Below are 23,753 nucleotides of genomic sequence, written 5' to 3'. Positions count from 1 at the left end.
CTCCTTCCAGCCTGACCTCCATCGGTCACTCAACACTCATTTACAGTTTCTCTCAACCCCCCTCCAACCCCAGATTGTGCTCTTGTTCTGTCGCCCCCAGGCTTTGCTCCCCTTACCAGGAACACCATCTCCCCAACCCCAACCCCGTCTGCTCTCTCTCAGGTCCCTGTTTAGACACCACTTCCACTGGGAAGCCTCGGCCTTTCCCTGGCCCCAGGTGGGGCTGGGTGGCTGGTGTGTTCCCACAGCCCCCGGGCTGCTTCTGTTCTGAATGCATCACAGGGTGGTTTCTCTCCCCCACTAGACTTCACACCCACTAAAGAGGAATCCGGTCTCTTGCATTTCATTTCATCCCTGGCAGAGCCCACAGCACCAGAAGTCATGAGAATCTTGCGAAGGCACGTTTTCAGAGGCAGGCAGTGTGGTGGTGTTTGGGAAGGGCTGCTAGGCTCAGTCAAGCAGGTTTCGTCTCAGCTGCTCTGTGAATTAGCCATGGGCCTTGGGTGAACCTCAGTTTTCTCATCTGTGTGATAGGGATACTAACTACACCATTGTCAGGATTCAGCAAGATCATGTCAGTCAGAGCCTTTTGATCACTGCAGCTCAGTAAGTAGCAGCCAGAGTCCATTATTTAGTGAAAATAACAAAGTAAACAGAGGAAGGGGAACTGGGAGGAAGTTGCCACCCTTCCCGTCATTCCCTAGGAGTAGAGGATAGTAATTGTCACTGCTATATTACAGAAGCCAGTCACTCTGCACCTGCTCCATGCTGGCACTGTCCTGGGCTCTTTAATTCATCCATCTAGCTGCTGATTCATTCAACCAGTGTTTTTTTGTTTGTTTGTTTGTTTGTTTTGACTCCCTACTCTGTGGGAGGCTCAGGACTATGTCCTGGAATCTAGTAGTGAGTGAGCAGATTATCTGCTCTCAAGGGACTTACACACATAAGATACTGAAATAAATAAGCACCGTGTCCAGTGGTAAAAAGTAAAACAGGAAATGCTGAGGTTGAGGCTACTTTTTCAATAGTGATCAAGGAAGGTCATTGGGATGGTGACATTCATCCACAGTGGTGCCCTTGTCTATGTGGTTCACAGTGCTGGGATCTAGACCACCAGGAACAGAGGCAGCCCCTGCCCTCTGATTCCCTCTGTCCTTCCCTGCACCTTGTCCCCTAGTGCTTGAAGAGGCCGCCAGCCTCTTCTCTTCTGGAGAAGACCTGCCGGTGCTGGGCAGTTGCAGCGCAGAGCATTTGTGCCTACAACTGTAGCTGACATGGGGACATGTAAGCACATCCATCCACCTGGGACTAGGACAGAGGGAAGAGGCTGCCTTTCCACAGCTAACAGGGTCCCAGGCCACTTGGGGCTTAATCATCAACATCTTATAATTGGGCCTCTCCAGGGTCCTGGGAGCAGGGCCCTGTTGCAAGGAGGCTCCTGGAACACAGTTGCTGGGGCACGTGGCCTGGGCCTTTCTGTTCATGGGGCCGAGGCGCTCAGATCAAGGGAACTGTGGCCAATGAAACTGGGCCTCACCTGCTGCTGCTGCTTCTGCTGCTGCTGAGCAGATCTCTACTCACAGCCTGGCAACTCCTGGGGAGCCTCACTCCAGCCCCAGGGACAGATGTCAGCTGGTCCCCAGGGTCAAGCACCAGGAGACATCACCGCCACTGGTATGCTTTCTGGCCTCCTCATCGTGGGCATGGGAGCCAGAAGAGCAGAGAAAGGACTTTTGTAGGAAAGTGGTTTTTTTTTTTTTTTCACATTTTTCACAGCTGTAGGCTTTGCTCCTGAGGCTGACGTGCTTGTACATGAGAAGATCCACACTGACATCAGAGAGACATGGATTCGGGTCCCACAAACTTCTCTGAAACTGAGCCTGTTTCCCTCACTTGCAAATTGGGTTCATAATTTTCCCCCTGCCTCACCAGGCAATTACAGTCAATTTTTAAAGTGAGCAAGCAAATTTTCAGCTTGTGGCTTTTTAAAAATAACAGTTGTAAAAAACAATAACAAACAGCCATGTCCCCAGCGCAACATACGAAGGCCTTGGCAATCCCGAGCACGGCTCTTAGGTTCCATCCATCTCCTTCCCTCCCTCTGCCCTACAAGAGTTTTGGGGTTGCCGTCCCCTTGTTTCCCTTGTGTCTGCTTTTGTGTGGTTTTTATATCTCCCTCCTTGCTGAGCTGTCAGTCATGAGTGTAGCAGGCACAGGCAACGAAAACCTTCTCCCTTCTACACCTGATTCCCTTCAAGTTCCTCCTCTCAGCCTCTCCTCTCTGCTACCAAGCAGGCACACTGCTAGTTGGGAAACGAGAGCATCAAGCTTGTCAGTACTGTAGCAGACTTACAGTTAATAGGCTCTAAGGAAGCACCAGGGGGACTTTACTGTGAGTCAAGTACCTGTGCCACAGGGCTTGCACTTCCTAGAAAGTATGGAATAGGCCCACACTTTACACTCAAAACAGGGTTTGGATGTCACACTGCCCATCAGTCTGAGCCAACAGGTCTCTGCTTTTGCTCCAAAAATATACTGGATGACAGGCACTGCAGAGACGTGGGGGAAAGATGGTGAGTGAACCAGACAAACCGAAGCAGAAGAAGTCTCTGCTCTCATTTGATTGGGCAGATCACCATGAAACACAAGCACAAATCATGAAATTACAATAAGCGCTAGGAAGAAAATAAAATAACTCACAGACAATGCATTTAGGTCAACTGGAAGGGCTTTCTCTGTGGAAATAATATTTGAGCTGAAACCAGGACTCCCTCACCATCTGACTTGGGGGAAAATAAATGTAGTTTTCTGATCTGCAAAATGCGGTTGGTAATAGTCCTAGCTTTGCTGTTCTTGTCAGGCCAGGAATGTTCTCAGCACGGCCACTCAGTGCTCTTTCCTCCCCTTTCCCTGATGTCCCTGGCACTCCTGGCAGTGTGTTGGGGTGAGCAGTTAAATGAGGGGAGATCTGCCAGCAAGTGAATCGAATCGTGAGGCCCTCTAATAGCGTCTCACCCGACCTCCTTTGACTGGGTTTGATGACTGAGCCTGGGGGAAGGAGGGAGGGAGGATGTTAGTTCCCCCGTCCCTGGGAAAGGGCCCTTGTGGAGTAGGTATAGTGGAGTAGGAAGGTCCTGTAGGGTCAAGTAAACGTGGTCCCGTCCCCTCTCTGAGCCTTCTCTCCATATAATACGGTGTCTCGCGACAGTCACTTTGAACAGAAAGTGCCCGGCCAGCAAGGCCATCATCACTGCTCCCACCAAGGCCAGGAGGAACGGGGGCAAAGGGGCAGGGGCCTGGGGCACAGCGAGCGAGAAGAACGCCAGTCCCTGTGCCACGCGGCCCTGGCCGGGTAACGGGGCAGATCCCTTTGCCCCCTGAGCCTCGCGGAGGTCGCTGTCCGCCGAGGCCAAGAGCCGCGGCCTGGGAACCGGCACCAGGGCGCCGGGAGCCCGGCCACAGTCGGCAGCGCGCACAGCCGGGCGGCCCGGGCGCGGGGCTGTGACCTCATCGGCCGGCGCCGTCCCGCGGGGCCATGAGATCATGAGATGCCGGCGCTCGCCGAGGAGCCGATTTGCTAGGAGCGCGGGGACAGCCGGCCGCCCGCCAGGGTGATCTCATCGGGGCCCGGGGGGAGGAGGCAGGCGGCCCGGCCCGCCTGCGCCGCCCAGAGGGGGATTGATGGCCGCAGCTGCCCGGTGACGTCACCCACAGCGCCCGTTGCCGGGCAACGCGCGCCGCCGGCCCCGCCCCTCGCTGGCCCCGCCCCCCGTCAGGCTCTAGATTCGTTCTTTTTCCTTTCTTCTTTCCCCTCTCGTTTTGCAGTGAAGTATGTGCTGTAAAGCGCTCTGACTACATGTGTATGCAGCCTCCCAGATAAAGGTATCCACTGCGCTGTCCAATAGTAAATAGAAATTTAAGGCAAGCCACACAGTCACTTGAAATGTTCCAGGAGACACATTAAGCAAAAAAGGGAGAGGTGACATTCATTTTGATTTTTTTTTAACTAACCCTAATAGGTTCAAAATAGCTTCACCGTGTAATCTATTTAAAAATGCAACGAGGTATTTTACCTCTGTATTGCTGCTTTTCTAACACGTTGGAATTCCCTGGGTAGTGGAGATTATCAGCACATCTCAGTTCTGAGTAGCCACATTGCGAGTGCTCAATGACCGCACGTGATGAGTGGACACTGTATTGGACTCTGCAGATGTAGAACATTTCCAGCACTCACCAGGCTCCTTTGTTCCAGCTTCCCCTCACCGAGGGCACCCATGGTTCTGAATCTTATCCACCCTCTTCAGTTCTCCATCTCTCTCTTTCCAAACCTTGTATCTTTTCTCTCTCTCTCCCTGCATCTTACTGATCTACTAGGGCCTTCACTTCCCTGTTTTTTCACAGGGCTTAAAGCATCAGATGGGAAATCAGACAGGATTTAAATCCTGGCTCTACTGCTGTCTAGCAACTTGAGACCACATACCCCACCTCTTTGAGCCTTTTGCTCGCCTGTTAACTGGTGCCAATAATAACAGTGTCCATCTCTTCCGGTGCTCAGAGTTTGGGGCCAGGATGCAGCCATTAAGTTCTACAGAGAAACTCTCAATGCCAGACTGTAAGCCAGCCAAGCCCTCTTGTTCTGTTCATTTCTCTCTTCTTCCTAGAGGGCTGTCATTGGTCTAGCCTCTGCCTCTCTATTCTTCCCTCCCCTGCCTCTGTGTTTGAGCTTCTCATCTGAGAAATGGAAGTTGATCCTAACTACCCAGAAGAGCCATCTGATTGCAAATGGCCCATGGTATGTGCTTAATAGTTGCCTTCTTGCCATTCCCCTGCACCCTGTACCCTGCACCCTGCACCCTTCCTTCTCTCCTCGTCTGCATTGCTGGGTGCCATTGTATCGAGGCCTCTGACGCTCGTCATTTCTCTATGCTTTTCTTCCACCACAGCCCGTTTCCCCTTCTGTTTCTCGCTCCCTTCCTGCGCTCCTCCCTAGCAACCTTTCTTGTCAACAGTTCTTTCCATCAACACCTTCCCCCCCCCCCCCCCCCCGCACCACCCCGTGCCACTCTTGGTCACACTGCTCAGAAGTGGTTCTGAGTCCCCAGTCCCCGCCCCAGCCTTCTCCGAATGGAGAAGACCTGCCTGTGCCCGCTGGCCCCTGCTGGTGGGATCAGCCTCTCGGAGGTCGCGCTGGGGCTGTTTTGTCCAGAGGGGCGCTGTCAGCGATGGCCCCCCGCGCAGCCCCACAATTCCAACAGGCCCGCAGGCCGCCTTCCCAGGAAAACATTCCCGGAAAGCAAGCCTTTGTTTTGAGCCCCTCACCCCAGCCCAGCCCAGCCCAGTCCCCCAATTTCGGGGATTTCGTCCCCAGCGGCAGTCGGGAGCTAAAGGAGCCGTCCAAGGGAAGGACAGCAACGAGGGAAAGTCTCCGTGGAGACCCAGGGACACTTCCGAGGGACCCCTCTGGCCCGGGAGGCTGGAAGCCTTGTTTTCCCCACATTCTAGGCAGGTCGGCCACGGCCGTGCGCCAGCCTGGTCCAGCAGAGCTGTCCATCCTCCTTTGCGGGACACCCCTGACCTCGGGGACCCGCCCCGTCCTTCCTGGTAGGTCTGATGGGACTGTCAGTCACGGGTCCCACCCACTGCATGGGGTATGTGACCAGGACCGGCCAATCAGAGAACCTCGTGACCAAATTTGGCTCAGAGTTGGGTTCCAAAGCAGAGGCTTGACTCCAAGGGCCATCCAAGCTTGCCGTTCAGTTTGACAAATGGGCCCAAACACAGAAAATTCCCTCTTTCTAAGGGGCTGCCATTTTCATGACAGATACAGGTGCATCCTGCCCTTTTAGCTGTGTCAGCTGGAGCAGGTTACCTAACCACTCTGGGCTTCCATCTTCTCATCGGTAAACTGGGAGTATCAATAGCACCTACTTGATCATGTGTGCCCACCAGTGATCATGATTGCCAACCAGTGATCGTTGGTGCCCGACACATACATAACCTGATCAGAGTTCAGTCATCTTCATCGTCATCACCTACAGAGAGCTGGGTCCTGGGAGAAAGAGAAGGAAGAGAAGGAGTGACAGATCCATAGCAACAGACATGTGTACATTGTGTCATCTCCTGGGGTACCTGAAACCAGATCTGTCCCTGCCTCCCCAGTTTTTGACCTAATGCATTTCCTTCTTTGAAGGAAGCTAACTTCAAGTTAGCATTCTGTCACAACCAAAACTGACCCGAGTAGTTGTGTTAAGAGTGTATGGAAGCCCACAGTGTCAGAGCTGAGTCCACACCCCATCATCCAGAACAGAAGAACACTGAGACCCAGGGAGGAGAGAACAATTTGCCCAGGGTCACAGAGCCACTGAGAATGCACCCCTCACTCTCTGACTCCAAACGGTACTTTTAACACTGTTTTTACATTATCAGCAATGACATAGAAAAATCAATTCTTTCCCACTCTGCCTTCTTGGGCCTCTGCCATTCCCTTTAAGCAGGCTTAATTCAGTTCATCTGAAGGATATTTTATACTTGCCAGACTGCTAGTGGTGCTACAGCCAGCGCTCACTGAGCCCTTACCACGTGCCAGGTGCTGAACTCAACGTTTCACAGGCATTAGCTCATTTATCCTCCCATGACCCCCAGGGGCCGGGGCCACCATCAGCCCCATATAACCAAAGAGGAAAGGGAGGCATACACGGATGAAGTAACTCGCCCCAGGGAACTCAGTGAGAGGCAGAATCCAGCTTCAAACCCAAGCCATCTGATTCCAAAGTTCACGCCCCTCTCCCTGCTTGGAAAGGCAGAGTCGAGACTCGCACCCACACCCAATACCACAGTCCTTCCTTCCTTCTACACTGCACATCCTTCCCAAGGTATTGTTTACCTAGCTTTGTGTCCTTAACAAGGGACTTAACTTCTCTGTGTCTTATGCCCTTCAGTAAAATGGGGATAATAGAGTGATCGCTCCGATCTTATAAGTCCTTTTGAGGATTAAATGAGTTGATACACAGTGCTTGTATTAACACCTGCTGGGGGACCAGCCCTCCATGGTATTAGCTCCAGCTTACAGATGTGGGCACAGAGCCACACCAGTGCATTCAGTATATGTGCAGTGAGCACCCCTTTGGATGCCCAAGCCCTCTTCCAGATTCTGCTGACAGAAATGGCACTGCCAAAGGACACCCCACATTTTGGGATATAACAGTGAAACACAGACACTGTTCAGGGACGGATGCAATAGGAAATGAGACCAGCATGCAGAGTGGAGGGTGTGTGACAGATGAGGGGCATGTGCTCTACAGCCTGCACCTTATTTATTTTGGATCTGTTTTGTCTCATCTCTAAAATAAGGTGGTGACAACAGAATACCCACGCGCCTGGATCACCACGAGGCTCAGCTCCAGCCGTGTCATGCATGGTGCCCTCCCTGTGAACTCGTGTTTAGATTTGCTCCCTTATTTAATCCTATGATCACCCTGGTGAGTGGGATCCAGGTTGCAAGGGCTCGTGAGAGCTCATGGTTAAATTTTCAGGAAATCTGTGTGCAGTTGTTAAACTCTTAGCACCTTAAAATTGGCCTTGTGGGAGTATTCACACCACAGATCGGCAAACACACAGATCAGGGCCTTTCCCCCTCCCCAGAGAGCTGGGTAGCCAGCACACCATGGTAGGCATGTGTGTGTGTGCATGTATATATATATGTATTTAACCCCATGGATAGATGAAGAAACTGAGGTTCAGAGAAGTTCAATTATTGTCCCAAATCAACCAGTTTAGCAGGTGGCAGATCTGAGCTTGGAATCCCACATCCTGGGCCACTAACCACTGTGCAGTCCTGTGTACCAAAAAGATTCATCAACAGGCAAAACTTTATAAATATTCATTACTGAGCCTGATACAGAGGGGGACAAAAGGCTCAAGGCTTTCATTACTCCCCGTGAATTCCTCCCTGTGAAAGCAGCTAACAAGGATCTGATTAGGTCTCTTCTCTCTTCCTCTCCACCCCCATAATTTTTCCCATCATTTTTCCCATCTAGGTGCATTATTCTCAGAGCCCCCTCCTCTGTTCCTGTCTCTGTCTCCCGGCATCCCACTCTCCCTCATTACCACTGCCTTCTGCACCAGCCTCTGTTGTTTCCGAGTTTCCCATTTCACTTCTGTCCCGCCCCCAGCCTGGCAGCGAGGAAGTCAAAATAGAATCCGCCTTCCCCACTCAACTGTTGCTGCCCCCCTGTTGGAATCCGAGCCCAGAACCTCTGCGCCCCAGCCAGGCTTGCAACAATTGCCACTGTTCCTCCCGCACGCGCGGGTGACAGGCAGGCCAGACGGCTCACGCTCGGATCGCTTCCCTTGTTCTCTGACACCCCAGAGAAACCACACGTTCCATTTGATGGTCCTCAGAAATAACACGCTTAAGAAACCTGGAATTATAAAACTGCTTAATTACGGAGAGATGGTTTCACTGGGATATGCCCAGTTTTCCCTGGTGGTTTGATCTCTCTCTCTCTCTCAAAGTGGCCCACCCCACCCCACAAGCAGCTAATTGCTACTTTTAACATGGTGTCACATAGGCACTCACTCCCTTAATTTTATTTTCTGTGACATTGGTGCTTGCTTATAAAGTGGCATTCTCTCTTTGATGTTCCAAACTCTCCTTTGCCAGTGTTTCAGCTTTCCTTCACTGTCCGCAAACTATAGGAAGTTGGCATAAGTAATGGGGGTGGAATCTTTAGCTTTGGAGGACCCTGGTTATTAAATGGGCACCTATTATGGGAATAGATGCTGGGGATATATCCAGAGCCAAAAATCCTTTCCTGTTCTGAGGAGAGGGAAGGAAGGGAGCTTCATGGGTTGGGAAGGAGAGAGGGGAGGAAAGGAAGAAAGAAAGGATGAATGTATGGACAGATGGGTGATTGGGTGGATGAGTGGTTGGGTGGATGGATGGATAGATGGATTGATGGATGGATGGATGGATGGATGGATGGATGGATGGATAGACGGACGTTGGAGCTGCTGTGCCACTGTCCATGTAAATGGATGGATGGATGGATGGGTGGATTGAAAAATGAGTGGATGGATGGATGGATGGTTGGATAAATGGATGGATGATGGATGGATAAATGGATGAACAGACAGATGATTAGGTGGATGCAAGTATACAATGAAAAAGAGGAGGGAGGAAAAGAAGAGAAAAGAATTCCCCAGAGGTGCACTGAATTCAGGGTGGAGTGGCCAACAGGTTAATGTTGGAAGTTAGGTGAGACTGGGTTGCTGGTCCAGGATCAGATGGAACAATCAGGAGGTGAGAGATCTTAGAAAAGAGCAATTTGGGAGACATGGAGAATGCCTAGGGCAGCTGAAGTTGGGAATTCAGGAAAAGAAAGATCAAAACAGGAAAACAAAGTTCAAAGTGAGAGCTTGGGACCAACTCTCAGGCTGTGGAAGGGTCAGGCAGACATCGCCATCGTTGGAGCTGCTGTGCCACTGTCCGTGTAAAACAAACATGGCGGCCACCCACACCTGTTCTCCCATCTCCGCCTCCTGCAACATCCCTCCAGGAATGTTTCTAGGGGAAAGGGGCTGGTGGGAGTCAGGAGGTGGGAAAGAAAGGCGCTTTGGGAAACTCTGACTTTCCAACAGAGAAACAATCAGTTGCAAAGATAAAGACGAGTGGATCCCTTTCTTGGTCCTTGGCATTTGTGATACATCTTCCACGGGTCCCCTCCTGAGTGGCCTGTGCCCAGCCATCAAGATGGATCTAAAGAGGTAGATATAAAGCAACATGTTTTTATAATCTTTCCTCCTTTAATTTAAATAAACGGAAAAAAAGCAGAAAAACAGAAAGATGAGTATTTTTTTATGTTCACCATTTTTCCACTTGGAACTATAAAATAAGCATTTCTCCAGGTCAATAGATAACAGTTATCAGGATGGTTTCTTTTCTTTTTCTTTTTCTTTTTTTTTTTTTTTTTTTTTTTTGGTACTGGGAATTGAACTCAGGGGCACTCAACCACTGAGCCACATCCCCAGCCCTATTTGGCATTTTCTTTAGAGACAGGGTCTCACTGAGTTGCTTAGGGCTTCACTAAGTTGCTGAGGCTGGCTTTGGACTTGAGATCCTCCTGCCTCAGCCTCCCGAGCCACTGGGATGTTGGGCATGCCACCACCATGCCCGGCAGGATGGTTTCTTTTTTTTAACTTGTAATTTGAAATAACTTTAGATTTAGAAAAGTTCTAAAAGCTGTGCTGAGAGTCCAAGTATCCTTCATCCAGCTTCCTCAAGTGCTAACATCCAATGTGACCCTGGAACAGTTAACCAAGCCAGAAAAATGGGCATCAGTCCTGTTACCGTTCACCAACCTGCACAACCTATCGAGATGCTGTCGGTTGCCTCGTGAGCGCCTTTTTTCCTGGTCCAGGATTGAGTCCAAGATCCCATGTGCATTTCTTAGTCTCCTATCTGACCATTTTTTGGTCTTTCCTTTGTCTTTGATCAGAGATGAATGTGAAGATGGTCGTACAGTTCCTCTGTGGACTGTGCCTCATTTGAACTTGTCCCTTGTTCTCTGATGATTAGATGGAGGTTACATATTTTGGATGTGAGTCCCACAGAAGGATGCCATGTCTTGCCTGCGCATCCTATCAGAGAGTTCAGGACGTCACTAAGACTATTACCGGAGATATTAACCTTGACTCCTTGGTTAATGTGGTGTGTGGTGAGAGTGGTATGTTTGCTTTCTTTACTATAAAGCTGCTATTTTTCAGGATAATTTTTTTAATGACTGTCTGGTTTTCCATTATAGCTCTCTAATATAATCAGACCGACTGTCTTTTTAAGCATTTTTGTTTGTGACTTTTTTGCCGTTGTAACAAAGAATGCTGTGGCAACCATTCCCCAGGGTACGTCTTTCCGTGTTTTCCTTAATTATTTTATCCGTATAATTGCTGGAGCAAAAAATGACTCACATTTTGGGGGCTGGGGCTGTAGCTCAGTGGTAGAGCGTTTGGCTAGCACGTGTGTGGCTCTGGGTTTGATCCTTAGCACCACATAAAAATAAACAAAATAAAGGCATGCTATCCATCTACAAGGACAAAAAAAAAAGTTGTTGTTTTTTTAAGTTACTTATACCAGGCACAGTGGCACATACCTGTCACCCCAGTGGCTCAAGTGGCTGAGACAGGAGGATCGCAAGTTCAAAGCCAGGTTCAGCAAAAAGCAAGGTACTGAGCAACTCAGTGAGACCCTGTCTCTAAATAGAATACAAAATAGAGCTGGGGATGTGGCTCAGTGGTTGAGGGCCCCTGAGTTCAAACCCCAGTACCTCCCCCCAAAAAAAGTTACTTACATTTTTAAGACTGTGGATGCCTGGGGTAGGGTTACATGCTTATTTTTATGTGTTTTTTTTTGTTATCAACTGTATTAAAGTATAACTTAAATATATACAACAAGATGCATAGATTTCAGGCATATGTTTCTGTGAGTTGTAGCAAATGCATACACCCGTATCACCACCATCCCAATCAACACGTAGGATATTTCTACTTTCCAAAATGCCCTGGTGCCTGCTGGGCATCCTCCCAACCCTCCCTCCAGGAAGCTTTAGGTCTGACTTCTCTCACCCCAGGTGAGTGTTACCTCTTCTTGGACTTTATACAAACCAGAATTACAATATAGTCATTAATAGCTGTCTTCTTTAATTCAGCATAACGTCTATGAGATCCGTCCACAGTGTGGCAGATATCAGCCATTTGTTGATTGTTACTGCCAAGCAGGACCCTATTGTATAAACATCGCCAGAATTTGTTTATCTGTTCTTCCGCCGATGGACGTTTTGGCTGTTTCCAGTTTGGGGATTTTTATGGACAGAGCTGCTGAGAACATTTGTGTACATTTGGGGCTTAGTTTCCATTCCCCTTGGGCAGATGATACCTCAGGGTAGAATCAAAGGGCCACAGGACAGGTGTACATTCACCTTCACTAGACACAACAGGGTGGGGTTCTTTTCACCTCCACTTTCTAGCACAAGCCACAGAAAGCTCCAGGGACTGATCAGTGAGCAAAGGGAAGAAAGGGGCTAGAACTGGAGGTCAATCCCAGTGCCAGGTGCTTGTCCACTCATCTGCTTCGATCCTCGGAGAAATTCCATAAGGTGGGCAATGGGATTCCCGTCCTGTAGGTGAGGACGCAGGTTCGGGAGTGTGTGGGAAGATGAGAGTCACACCCAGCCTGGTGGAGGCCCCATGCCATCCATCCTGCCTCCTCAGCTGGCAGTGACAGGGACATGCATCTCCTTGTCCCCAGCCTCCTCCTGGACTCACCTGCTCCCTTGGGACAGTCACCTGCAATGCCTCTGCCTCCACCAGCCCTCTAGGGTGGTCTGCGGGGGGCAGTGAGGGAGTGACCATCTCCCCGCATCCAGTGCTCAGCCCTCCAAGCTACAGCAAGAACCCAAGAGTGACCCCACTCCAGCCCTTGACCAGAAAAGTCTAGGGTTTCTCCCTCCTTGAAACCTGATCCTCAGTGCTTTGATCTTCTGGGCTGGTGGGTGTTGGGTGAGGACATCGGGCAGGGGCCAAGTCTCCCTGGCCATATCGGGCCCCATTAGAGCTGGCCTGAGTGCTTTCCAAAGCTGATTAATGGCCTGCCTGTGACCTGGAATGTCATTACTGCTGGGCCAGTTTCCCCCCACCCCCAGCTTGGTCCTCTGGGTCTTTATGGCTAATAATAATTGATGCTCTTTGTGTGGCTGCAGGGAAAGTTCTATCTGGTTATCGAGGAGCTGAGCCAGCTGTTCCGATCGCTGGTCCCCATCCAGCTGTGGTACAAATACATCATGGGGGATGACTCCTCCAACAGCTACTTCCTGGGAGGGGTCCTGATCGTTCTCTACAGTGTCTGCAAGGTGAGATGGCCCCAGGGCTGCATTCCCTAGCCAGTGTGGGGGGGGGGGCTGTTGGTGAGCCTGGAACGACAGTCATTTCTTTCACTTTTAAATTAAGGTAAAATTCACAACATCAGATTACCCTCTGAGGATCCCAGTGTGCGACTGTGGCATCCAGCAGATTCACAATGGCGAGCCAGCCTAGTTCTCTAAGATATTTTCTTCACCCCCAAAAGATGTCCTGTACCTATTAAACAGCCATCCCTCCCACAGGCCCTCACACCCCCTGATCTGTGTCTCTGAATCTCTCGATTCTGGATGCTTGGTATACATGGAATCTTTCCATGCACCACCACCTTTCCTGTTTGGCTTCCCTCACTGAGCTTACCACGTCTGAGGTACACCCACAGGAGAGCACATGTCACTCCCTATAATGGCTGAGTCCAGCCTAATTTCTTGCCTGGGAAGCTCACCATATGCTGCCTTTTCACACAGTCATCTTCACAACCACCAGCCTGCATACCCTTCGGACTCCTATGTTATAGGTGAGGACACTGAGGTTTGAGGGAGATGCAGTTACTTGCCCACAGTCACTCAGAGCAAGCATCAAATCCAGGCAGGCTGTTTCCAAAGCCCAGAGCACTTCACCTCCTTGTCACTGAATTTCCTTTAACTCCTTATCTCAAAAACATTATCCCTCTCATCTTGCATGCCCTAACTCCTCAAATCAGAACACGGTACTTTTCATTTTTAGTACAAATCAAGATTTTCCCCCTCCCCTAAAAACAAATACATTCTCTTGTTCTTTTGAAGCATTCTCTTTTTACAGCTTTAGCAGATCCTGGGAGAATGCATGCCTTCTATTTCCTTCCTCCCAGGGGACTAGCTACCCAACTGCGCAGTGTCAGTCAAGGGGGTCTATTCTGCTTGCTCGCTCGCTCATGGATCGACTGGTAGTGGCTGAGTGGAGTGCTAGATGGAAAAAGATCATCCTTCAGGCTTTGCCTGGGCTCAGAAGAAGTGTGCTGTGATTGATTAGTGATGCCTGCTCTGGACTTGGGAGGGGAAGAAAGCTGTATGTGTGCCATTTATTTTCTGTGGTGGCTTAGGTAGCAGGGGAGACTGTGGGTCTCAGGAAGCAAGACAAAGGCCAAGCAAGTCTTGGACACTTTTCAGCTGTCATTCTTCTCTCCTTTTTAGTCATTTGATATCTGCGGCCGTGTGGGTGGAGTTAGGAAAGCCCTGAAGCTTCTCTGCACCTCCCAGGTGAGTTGGTCTCAGGTGGTCCTGACTAAGGTCATGGGAACTAGGAGCAGCCCCTTCTTACCCCCCAGCTCTCACGGTGCTCCTGATGGCCTCACTTTCACAAGGGACTATAACTGTTTTCCTTTCTCTCTTTCCTAAACAGAATTATGGGGTCCGAGCCACGGGGCAGCAGTGCACAGAAGCTGGTGACATATGTGCCATCTGCCAGGCTGAGTTCCGAGAACCTCTGATCCTCCTGTGCCAGGTGAGAGGGGTTCGGGTTGGGCCTAGGGGACTGGGGCTGAGGCACAGCAAAGTCCTGTCCCTGGAAAAGCTGCCCCCTGACCAAATCTCAGGGCTCTGGCTTGGGTCTTTGGGAACAACCTTGTCAAGACCGGTGGCTCGTACCCTAACTGCCCAAGGCCAGTCAGATCCAGGTTTGAATCTCAGCTCTTCCTGTTTAGCTGACTGGCCTTGGGCAGATGACTTCACCTCTCTGAGCCTCGTATCATTAGTAAAATGTAGAAATGCCAAATTCAGTGTGGAGTCATGTAAGAACAGTCCAAGTGTGAATCCTTGTTAGGGTCTGTAAACAAGTCAGGATGGCAATGTTAGGGTCTGTAAACAAGTCCGGATGGCACCTGGCAAATGGTAGAGTCTGTAAACAAGTCTGGATGGCGCCTGGCAAAATGCCAGAGGGAGTGGTTTGTAAAGTAATGCCAGCGAGCCATTAAGTGTGAAAATTCTTTATTGGTTGACTGATATATCTAGTTTATGCTAATTAAGATAAGCTGTGTGGAATGTATAAATACTGCTCCTGTCCTACAATAAACGGCTCCCACTCCTGCTGTATCAATGTAAACAAGTTGTTCGTCACCCCCCAGCTATTTTGCCCAGCCAGCCAGGCTGCGGCAAATCCTAGCACTATTCCCGTCTCCATCTGCCTCTCCCCCAGCCATGTATGAAATGAGCATAATGTTAATTATAATACCTACTTCAGGGAGCTGGCATCTAGTACACTGGTACAGTGCTTATCTAGTATGTGCAAGGTCCTGGGTTCAATTCCCAGCTTCAAAAAAATAATATTATACTACTAATAATAACTACTGCATCATGCTTTTATGATTCAATGAGATTATCTATGGAAAGGACTAAGTTTTGATCTTTTAACCTATAAGTTGATAACATTATACTTCTTATTGTTGGTAATTATCAGCGTTTGTTTTCACTATTAGTTGAGAATCACCAAACCTTGGTGGTAAATGCTGGTTAGCCCCTTTCAACTCTCAAGATGTGTCCGTCCTCCCTTCCCTGACATCAGGAGGCAGGTGTCAATTCAGCCAATATGTATTGGGTCAAAGTGTCCTATCAGAAGGAGAGGCGAAGGGCATGCAGATTCTGTCCCCTTCTCTGGAAGCTCACGGTCTCCCTGGGGAGAGAGACATATACATAAATAACTATGAAACCAGGCAGGCGGTGATAAGTGCTGTGTAAGAGAGATTCATGCAGCGTCCCAGGGGACCCGAGCAGAGCGATGAGTTCCAGGCTGGGAAGGCTTTTCGGAGGAGTCATGAAGCCTGGAGACCAGACGGACTGGAAAAGCAGATGGCCCGCCATCTTTCCCTCAAGGTGGGACAGGAGACGGGGTCTTCTTTTAGCACCAGCGAAAATGTTTTTGTTGTTTGCTGTTTGGGGATTGTAAAGGAATTTGTTTTTAATTTAACTTTTGATTTTGTTTCCGTGTAACTCAATAACGTGTTCGCATGAATCGAAATTCAAAAAAGAAGACCTAAAGAGACGTGACAGCTAAATGCAATCTGGGACCTGGTTTGGATCCCAGATCAGAGAGAGGACATTGGAAAAGCTAGCTTTATAAAACCTGAATCGAGTTGGGGATTTAGTTGATAGTAATGTGCCAGTGTGGATTTCTTAGCTTTGACGAATGTACCATATCCATGCAAGAGATAATATTTGGACAAACTAGGTGAGGGGGATACAGACATTTTCTATTCTGTCTTTGCAACTTTTCTGTAAGCCTAAATTTATCCAAAAATTAAGAGTTTATTTAAAAAAATTGTTTTGCAATATATACAAAGGATGGTAATAGGCCACCTCCCCTGCCCCCCATCTCTCTAATCCTCTGTCAACCTACACAAGCAACTACTGTGACCAAATTCTACTACTACTGTTACTGTTACTAACACAGTATATGTGTTAGGTATATACATATTCACGCACATACACACACACACACACACACACACACACACACATATGCATACACAAACTCAGATACACACATGAATGTATCTTTTTAAAAAAAATATGTTAAAGTGTGTTCTTACCCACTTGTCTTTTTACCTTGCAATTCTGTCTTAGGAGCTCTCCTTACTCTGTGTTATAACTATATAACATGCCATTTTATGAATAAACCTAAATTTATTTAACCATTGTTCTATGGATAGGCATTTAGTAGCTTTTATCTTCTATTATTACAGATATGGCTAGCTCAAAGATTCTGAAATGGGGAGATCAGTTCTAGCTACCTCACCGCGTCAGGTTGGCTCAATGAGTTAATTCAAGTGAAATATCTAAAGCTGTGCCTGGCACATGGTCATGGTTGAATGCATACAGCTCTTAGGGACACACATTCCATTTCACAAGTGCATGAGCTCTTGGTAGGATAAATTCCTCGAGGTGGAATTCCCAGGTCACAGGTACACAGTTTTGACAGGTATTGCTCAATTGCCCTCCATAAAGAGAGTATCCGCTTACACCTCCAGTGCAAAGTGTGACATGGCCTCTTGTTCCCTCCCGCCTCAAAACACAGCATTATCAAGCCTCTTGTGAGCTTTGCCAATCTGACAGGTGACAAACTCTATCTCAGCGATGATTTAATTTGCATCTCCCTAATTACGAGCGTGGTTGAGCATCTTTTCATATGCTTCGGCACCATCTGTACTTTCTTCTCAGTTGCCGGGTTTATTTGAACATGATGTCAAGGTGAAAGTCTTTCTTCTTTTCTGGCAATCTCTCTGAGCATCAATCTGTTTGTCTCCTTCTCATTCCTCTCCTGGTACCACCACACTCTTCCCACAGTTGGATTAGAAATTCTTGGGGGGGTTCAGACAAGACCCCATTGTCCCAGACTAGGAGTGACAGCTATACCTAGTGATGGTTGAAGACCACAAACATCATCAGGCTAAACACACATCTCAGTGTCACCCGGTCACTAGGAGCTGAGCCTGGAAGGGCAGAGATGACTTGCATGGGTCAGAGGGATTTGCTGACCTGTAAATGCACTGGATGTACAAACAAAGGAATGAATGACTACAGCTTGGGTGTCACTTCATCCATAAAGTGTTCCTGACTCTGCTTCCCCAGATGAGTCACATTCTCGGCTATATGCCTGGTACATTTCCTTCATAGCACTTTTTTCCAGTGGCGAGCTAGATAATCCAGTGGATGACTGGTTGTGTAAGGTCTGTCTCTCTGTTGCCAAACTTCAAGCAGCTTGCAAGTGGAAACCATGGCTGTCTTGCTTAGCAACAGAGCCACAGTATGGACCAGTAAATATTGGATGGATGGATGGATGGATGGATGGATGGATGGATATGGGATGGGATGGATAGGCAGGTAGATGGATGGATTGGATGGACAGACAGATGGGATGGGTGAAATGGGTGGACACACAGCTGGATAGGACGGTGACCAGGTGGACAAGTGGATGGGTGAGTGCACAGGTGAGTGGGTAGAGGTATAAGTGGGTAGGTAGCTCCATGGATGGATAAAAACATGAACAGATGGGTAAACAGATAAAAATCCGATATGTAAATGGGTGGATGAGAGGGTCAAAGGCAGCTGGATAGAGGTATAAGAGGGTGGATGACTGCCTGTATGGATAGACAGATGGACAGATGGGTGATTGGATAAGTGAATATCAGATGTGTAGATGGGTGGACGGGTAGATGGATGGAGGGGCAAATGAATGAGTGAGTGGATGAAGAACCCCCTTAGCTACAGTAGCATCCTGTCTGTCCTTCAGAGAGTCACTAGTGAAACTCAGTGTGTCACTTCCTCAGCCGCCGCCCCATCCCCTGAGCTAGGGCCTGGGAAACAGATTGCCCACTGAACACATCCAGAGGTTGGACCTCGGCTCAGACGTGTTTTAGTTTGTCTCTATGGTGTTTATGGCATATAGCCTCTCACCAGACTACCAGGGAGCAGGGGCTAGGCATTTTGAACACAAAGTCAGAAACTTGGTTTGTTTAAAGGACTCCTTTGGCAAAGAGAAGAGTGAGCTGAGCGTGCGTTTGAGAAGAAACTGCTTTCCAATTCTTGGTCACTATGAGTTTGGCTTTTTTGAGTGTTGTATGTTATAAACATTCAACAAGAGAAGGGTGGATCCTATTAGTTTTGGACTTAAAAGGTGTTCCCATCTGACACTTAGAGGCCGTAGCTGTCTCAGTCCTCACGGATGCCCTGGAGGGAAAGAGTTCTGCTGTGTGACAGAGGGGGTGACTTGGGCTCAGAAAGGCAAAGGGGTGCCCTTGCCTGAGATCTCATTGCTCTCTGTGGCAGAACCCAGATTCCAATCCAGAACCCCTAGAGCCACCATTTCCTTGAGGCTGGGCCTTTGGCTTTGAGATGTCCTGAGGGCTGCATTAAAGAACCAGAGGGCTTTTTCTGGAAATCCTCGAGAATGCTGAGCTCTGCCCAGGCCAACCTGCACGTGGCCTCCTCAGAAAATGAAGGCTGAGCTGGGATTGGCAACGACTCCTCCACCCATTCACTTCTGCATCAGGGGCTTTTGAGTGCCAACAGTATCCCAAGCATGATTGGATAGCCCCGAGCAACACATTTCACAGTGACACTAACTGTCCATGTCATCTGTCACCGGAGAATAAAAATGCTTGCCCCAGGTAACTTGTAGGTGTTTCTAGTTATCCGCGACGGAATACGTAATTACATACGGGTTTTGAAAAGCAGAGCATGTTGTACCAATATTCAGTATTAGTGTTGAAGACTGAGTCTGAACACAGCAGGCCTGATTTGTGTGATTAAAGGGGATCTGTGGTTACAGGTGTGTGTGTGTGTGTGTGTGTGTGTGTGTGTGTGTGTGTGTGTCCCCTTATGGGAGTGGCCACATATTCAGTAATGTTGTTTTTCATAATCAAGCTCTTTAAACCTTTCTCCCCCCCCCCCGTCCCTGTATGCACACTCTGCGGGATAGAACGTATAGGCAAGAATTTTTGATCGGGAGTGGGACATTTCTTTCGTCACTTACTGATTTCTGCATAACCGATGACTCCAAAACTTAGTGGCTTAAAGCTACAAACACGTATCATCACACGGTTTCCCAGGATCCAAATCCAGACATGGCTTCACTGCCTTCTCTCCTCTCCGTCGGGGTCTCTCAGGGGCTGCGAATGCAGTCTCAGCTAGGGCCATGGTCATTTTCTGGCTCAGTGGGGAGCGGCCGCTTCCAGCTCCATCCTGCGGTTATTGGCAAGACTCCGCTCCTCTAGGGCCGCGGGACTGGAGGCCCCCATTCCTCTCAGGCTGTGGTGATTGGAAGCCACCCCAAGTTCCTCACCAAGCTAGCTGCCTCGGAGCAAGCATTCGAGATGCAGCAGAGAGTGCGCTAGTGTCGGAAGTGACATCCCGTGGACTTTGCTGTATTCTCCTGCTTAGAAGAGAGTCACGAGGTGCAGCCCTTACTCAGGGAAGGGGGCTGCCCAAGGCGGTGGATGCCATAGAAATCGGATTGCCACCTGTCTGAAGTCGCATTCCAGCCCACTGTGCTGGAATGTGTTTGCCCACTGTGCCACACGTGTGCCCTTGGGAACAACGTGGCTTCCCTGGGTCTTTGTGACCTGTTTGTTGCATGACGGGGCTGTGAAGTGCACAGGAGGTCACTAGCAGTTCTCTGCACAGTGTCACAATTTTGACCTGTACTCCTCACCTGCACCCATCCCCCTGTGCCCAGGCCTGGCTGCTGCTTCCTTCTTTCTCAGCGCACACCCACAGTCAAGTGCCAGGTCAAGAGGTGGCCCTCTGTTCCCATTCAACGTCTCTTTTTTCACGTAGGGCCTGGCTTCTGTGGTTGGGGGGGATCTTGTCCTCAGCCCCGCCGCCTTTTCCTGCCTACTCTGAGCCTTTGGGCAAAACACAGTCTGGGTGAGGACAGGGTGCTGGTCCTGCTACTCTTGACCCGGGAGACACAGGCAGGGGACACATGACTATCCAGCACTACCTGCCCATTCCACACACCCCAACTGGGAAGGAGCCCCTCCCTCTGTCTGTAGGGTTCATCTCTCTCAGATGCAGAAGGAACTCAAGGTCACCCAGGTCCTGGGCAGTCCTGGCTATTGGAACTTCCTCAGCAGCAGATTCTGCCCTGCCCGATGCTCTGAGGAGTAGAGATCTTGAGTCCCTGGGGGCAGGGACTGGGTCTTCTCCAGTCTAGTGTCCCATGGGTCTCTCTCCTGATTTGAATTCAGTTCTCAGCAATACCAGTGGAGTTCCTGCTCTGCCCAAGTTTGGGGGTGGACAGGAGGAAGACAGTTACAGCTGTGCTACTCTCCTGGAGAGGGCAGGGCAGATACCAAGAAAAAGCAATTAGAATGTGTTTTCAAAGTGTCACAGGGGTACTACCTCCAAGAGTCCCTTTCGGGAGTCTCCAAGGTAAAAACTAGTTTTACAATAATATTAAGATATCATTTGCTTTCATCTCTCTAGAGCATACAGTGGGGTTTCCCAGAGGTTGTGATGACCGTGATGAGGTCGTTGTTCTGGTAGAATGTGTACTTATGTCTGTATTCATAGGTTTTAAATATGACTCGGTTTCTTTCTTTTTTTTTTTTTTTTTTGCTACTGGGAATTGAACCTGGGGATGCTTTACCACTGAGCTACATCCCCAGTCCTTGTTATTTGTTTATCTTGAGACAAGATCTCAATAAGCTGCTGTTGGCCTCAAACTTGCAATCTTGCTGCCTCGGCCTCCCAAGACACTGGGATTAGAGGTGTGCATCATTGAGCTCAGCTCATTTTCTATTTTTGATACAGTAAATATAGTCAGATTTAGCTCACAAGAACAAAAGTTCCTTGAGGCCATCAGTGATCTTTGAGAACCATATTTCACCACATAATCATTGCCACCACATTATGAGTATTCCATGCACCCCCGAGCATGCACCAAAGACAGTTTAGTAATAAGTGATTGTTCAGTAATACATAATATTAAAAAAAAGAAAAGCTTCACATAATGGTTGCACACCACATTTTTGCAAAACAAACAAACAAAAAAAATGTATAAAATCCGCAACAAACATGTGGTGAGATGCAGAATGTTTGGCCTTATGATCCAAGTATTTGAGTGTGTAAAGATTAAAAGTGTGTAAAGCCAGTTGCTGAGACATGCCCTTTTTGTCCCAGCTACTGGGAGTCTGAGGCTGGAGGATCCCTGGAGCCCAGGAGTTTGAGGGCAGCCTGGACAACACAACAAGACCCTGTTTAAAAAAAAAAAAAAGTGCTGAGCATGGTGGAGTATAACTGTAATCCCAGTGGCTCAGGAGGCTGAGGCAGGAGGTTTGCAAGTTCCAGGCCAGCCTCAGCAATTTAGGCCCTAAGCAACTTAGTGAGACCCTGTTTTAAAATAGAAAATAAAAAGGGCTGGGGATGTGGCTCAGTGGTAAAGTGCCCCTGTGTTCAATACCAAGTACCAAAAAAAAAAAAAAAAAGTGCAAGCCTCACTGAACCTGTGTTGAATGAATGGGTAGAGGGACTGCCCACTCCGGTGACTAGTCCCTGTTCCCTAATCCAACTGAGAACCTCGTGTGAACAGGAGTGTGTCGCAGCCTCCCACATCAGTACCTCTTTCCAGGAGAGCACATGTGTCCCTTCATTTAACAGATGTTTACTGAGCATCCGAGCAGTCTGCTCTCAGAGTAAAACAGGAAGCTTCTGGACCCCAGAAAACCCCAATCTAGTGACAAGACAGACATGTTTGCAGATCATTCCAGAATGTGGTGCAAGAGTGGAGGGTTGGGGTTGGAGAGACATGACGGAACAGGGGAGTGTGATTGACAGAACCTTCCAGAATAAACAGGTTCGCTGCTTGTGCAAAGACTGTGAATTAACCTTGTATTGAAGGCCACATGGCCTGTCACTGACCTTGGGTACCCAGGGTCGATGAGTCTGAAAAGGAGAGGGTGCCATCATACAGGGTCCTCAGAATGGTCCACAGGGCCCTGCAGAGCCTGAAGTCCCCGTGAGCCCTTTGACCTCACCTCCCTCTCCCATTCCCCGGCCCCTCTGGCTTCCCCACACTGTCCTTGCAGTTCCTCCAGCATGGGAGGCCCATTCTGACCTCAGGACCTTTGCCCATGCTATCTCCTTGGCCAGGAATGCTCTTCCCCTGTATGTTTCCAGGGTTCACTCCTCATTTTCCTTCTAGATGTAACCCAGTGGTAGAGCACTTGCTGAGCATGCATGAGGTCCTGGGTCCCATCCCAAGCACCAAAAATTAAATTAAAAACCGATTTACCCAAATGCCCATGTGTTGGTGAAGCTTCCCCAGGCCCCCTTCCCACCCTTTCCGCCTCCACTGTTTGGCTGATGTTCGGGGCGCCACGGTCTCCCCCACTGGAGCGAGCTTCGGGAGGGCATCAAGGGCTGTTTTGCCCACTGCTGCCCCTGGCTTCTCAGTCCTGCCGATTGCTGTCCCCACAGCACGTGTTCTGTGAGGAGTGCCTCTGCCTGTGGCTGGACCGGGAGCGCACCTGTCCCCTCTGCCGCTCGGTCGCCGTGGACACGCTGCGCTGCTGGAAGGACGGGGCCACCTCGGCGCACTTCCAGGTGTACTAGGGCCCAACGCGGAGGGCGTCCAGACGGATGCCAAAGGGTCAGCGCTCCTGGGTCCAGCGCTGGGGGCTTCCTGAGAAACAGCCTCCAGCACTTACCTCCTGCCTCTGCCTTCCGCCACCTCCAGCCCCGGGGCCTGAGCCGGGCTCCTGGCCTCCTCCCCTTCACCTCCGTCTTGTATCTGGTGGTATGTGTGGCCTTCCCCTCTGGAAGGGGGGCCTCCTGACTCAGTCTCCGCCTCCACCCGGCAGGTCATCCAGCCCCCTCCAAGTCAAGGAGGCGGTGCTACCTGAAGCTCTCACCTGGTACCTGTTGCTAGTCCAAGATGCTGCCAGCCCGGGAGCACCCTGGAGGTTCTGCTCCCCCTGCCCACGGCTCAGGCTGCAGATTGGTCACTGTGAAGTATTTTCACAATGCAAATGCCGAGCCCCACCATCTACCTGGATAGCTTCATGCACCAAGCACCTCATGTGTTCCCACAGTGTCACGCATCCTGCTGGGGTGACTTCCTGTCATCCTCTCCACAACCCCAGGATGGAGGTGCTCTTGGTCCCTGCCTTTGACAGGTGAGGAAACCGAGGCACAGAGCTTGGTGTGGTAACTTTCCCAGGGTCATCCAGCTGACCAGGATGAACCCAGTGTCCAACACTGGCCCCGTGTGGCTTCAGAGCCTGCCCCGAAGCCAGCATGCTGACGCTGCAGGTGTGGGCCACCAGACCTGGTGTGTTAAAAGCACAAGAGGTGACTTTGATGCCCCTCCCT

General features: G+C 49.6%; 1 protein-coding gene across 1 annotated transcript in view; it reads left to right on the top strand.

The window, feature by feature from the left end:
* Window positions 1–23,062, top strand: part of Rnft2 (ring finger protein, transmembrane 2) — a 64,056-nt gene extending 40,994 nt beyond the window's left edge. The window contains exons 7-10 of the mRNA XM_026386143.2: window positions 12,753–12,902; window positions 14,082–14,147; window positions 14,290–14,391; window positions 22,860–23,062. Of these exons, the coding sequence (XP_026241928.2) occupies window positions 12,753–12,902; window positions 14,082–14,147; window positions 14,290–14,391; window positions 22,860–22,994 (453 nt within the window). The 3' untranslated portion in view covers window positions 22,995–23,062. The remainder of the gene's footprint in view (window positions 1–12,752; window positions 12,903–14,081; window positions 14,148–14,289; window positions 14,392–22,859) is intronic.
* Window positions 23,063–23,753: the final 691 nt, after the last annotated feature.

This window comes from Urocitellus parryii, chromosome 3, assembly GCF_045843805.1.
Source record: "Urocitellus parryii isolate mUroPar1 chromosome 3, mUroPar1.hap1, whole genome shotgun sequence".
NCBI classification, from domain to species: domain Eukaryota; kingdom Metazoa; phylum Chordata; class Mammalia; order Rodentia; family Sciuridae; genus Urocitellus; species Urocitellus parryii.
The sequence above is the reverse complement of the archived record's forward strand: the minus strand, read 5'-3'. Positions and strand labels throughout refer to the sequence as shown.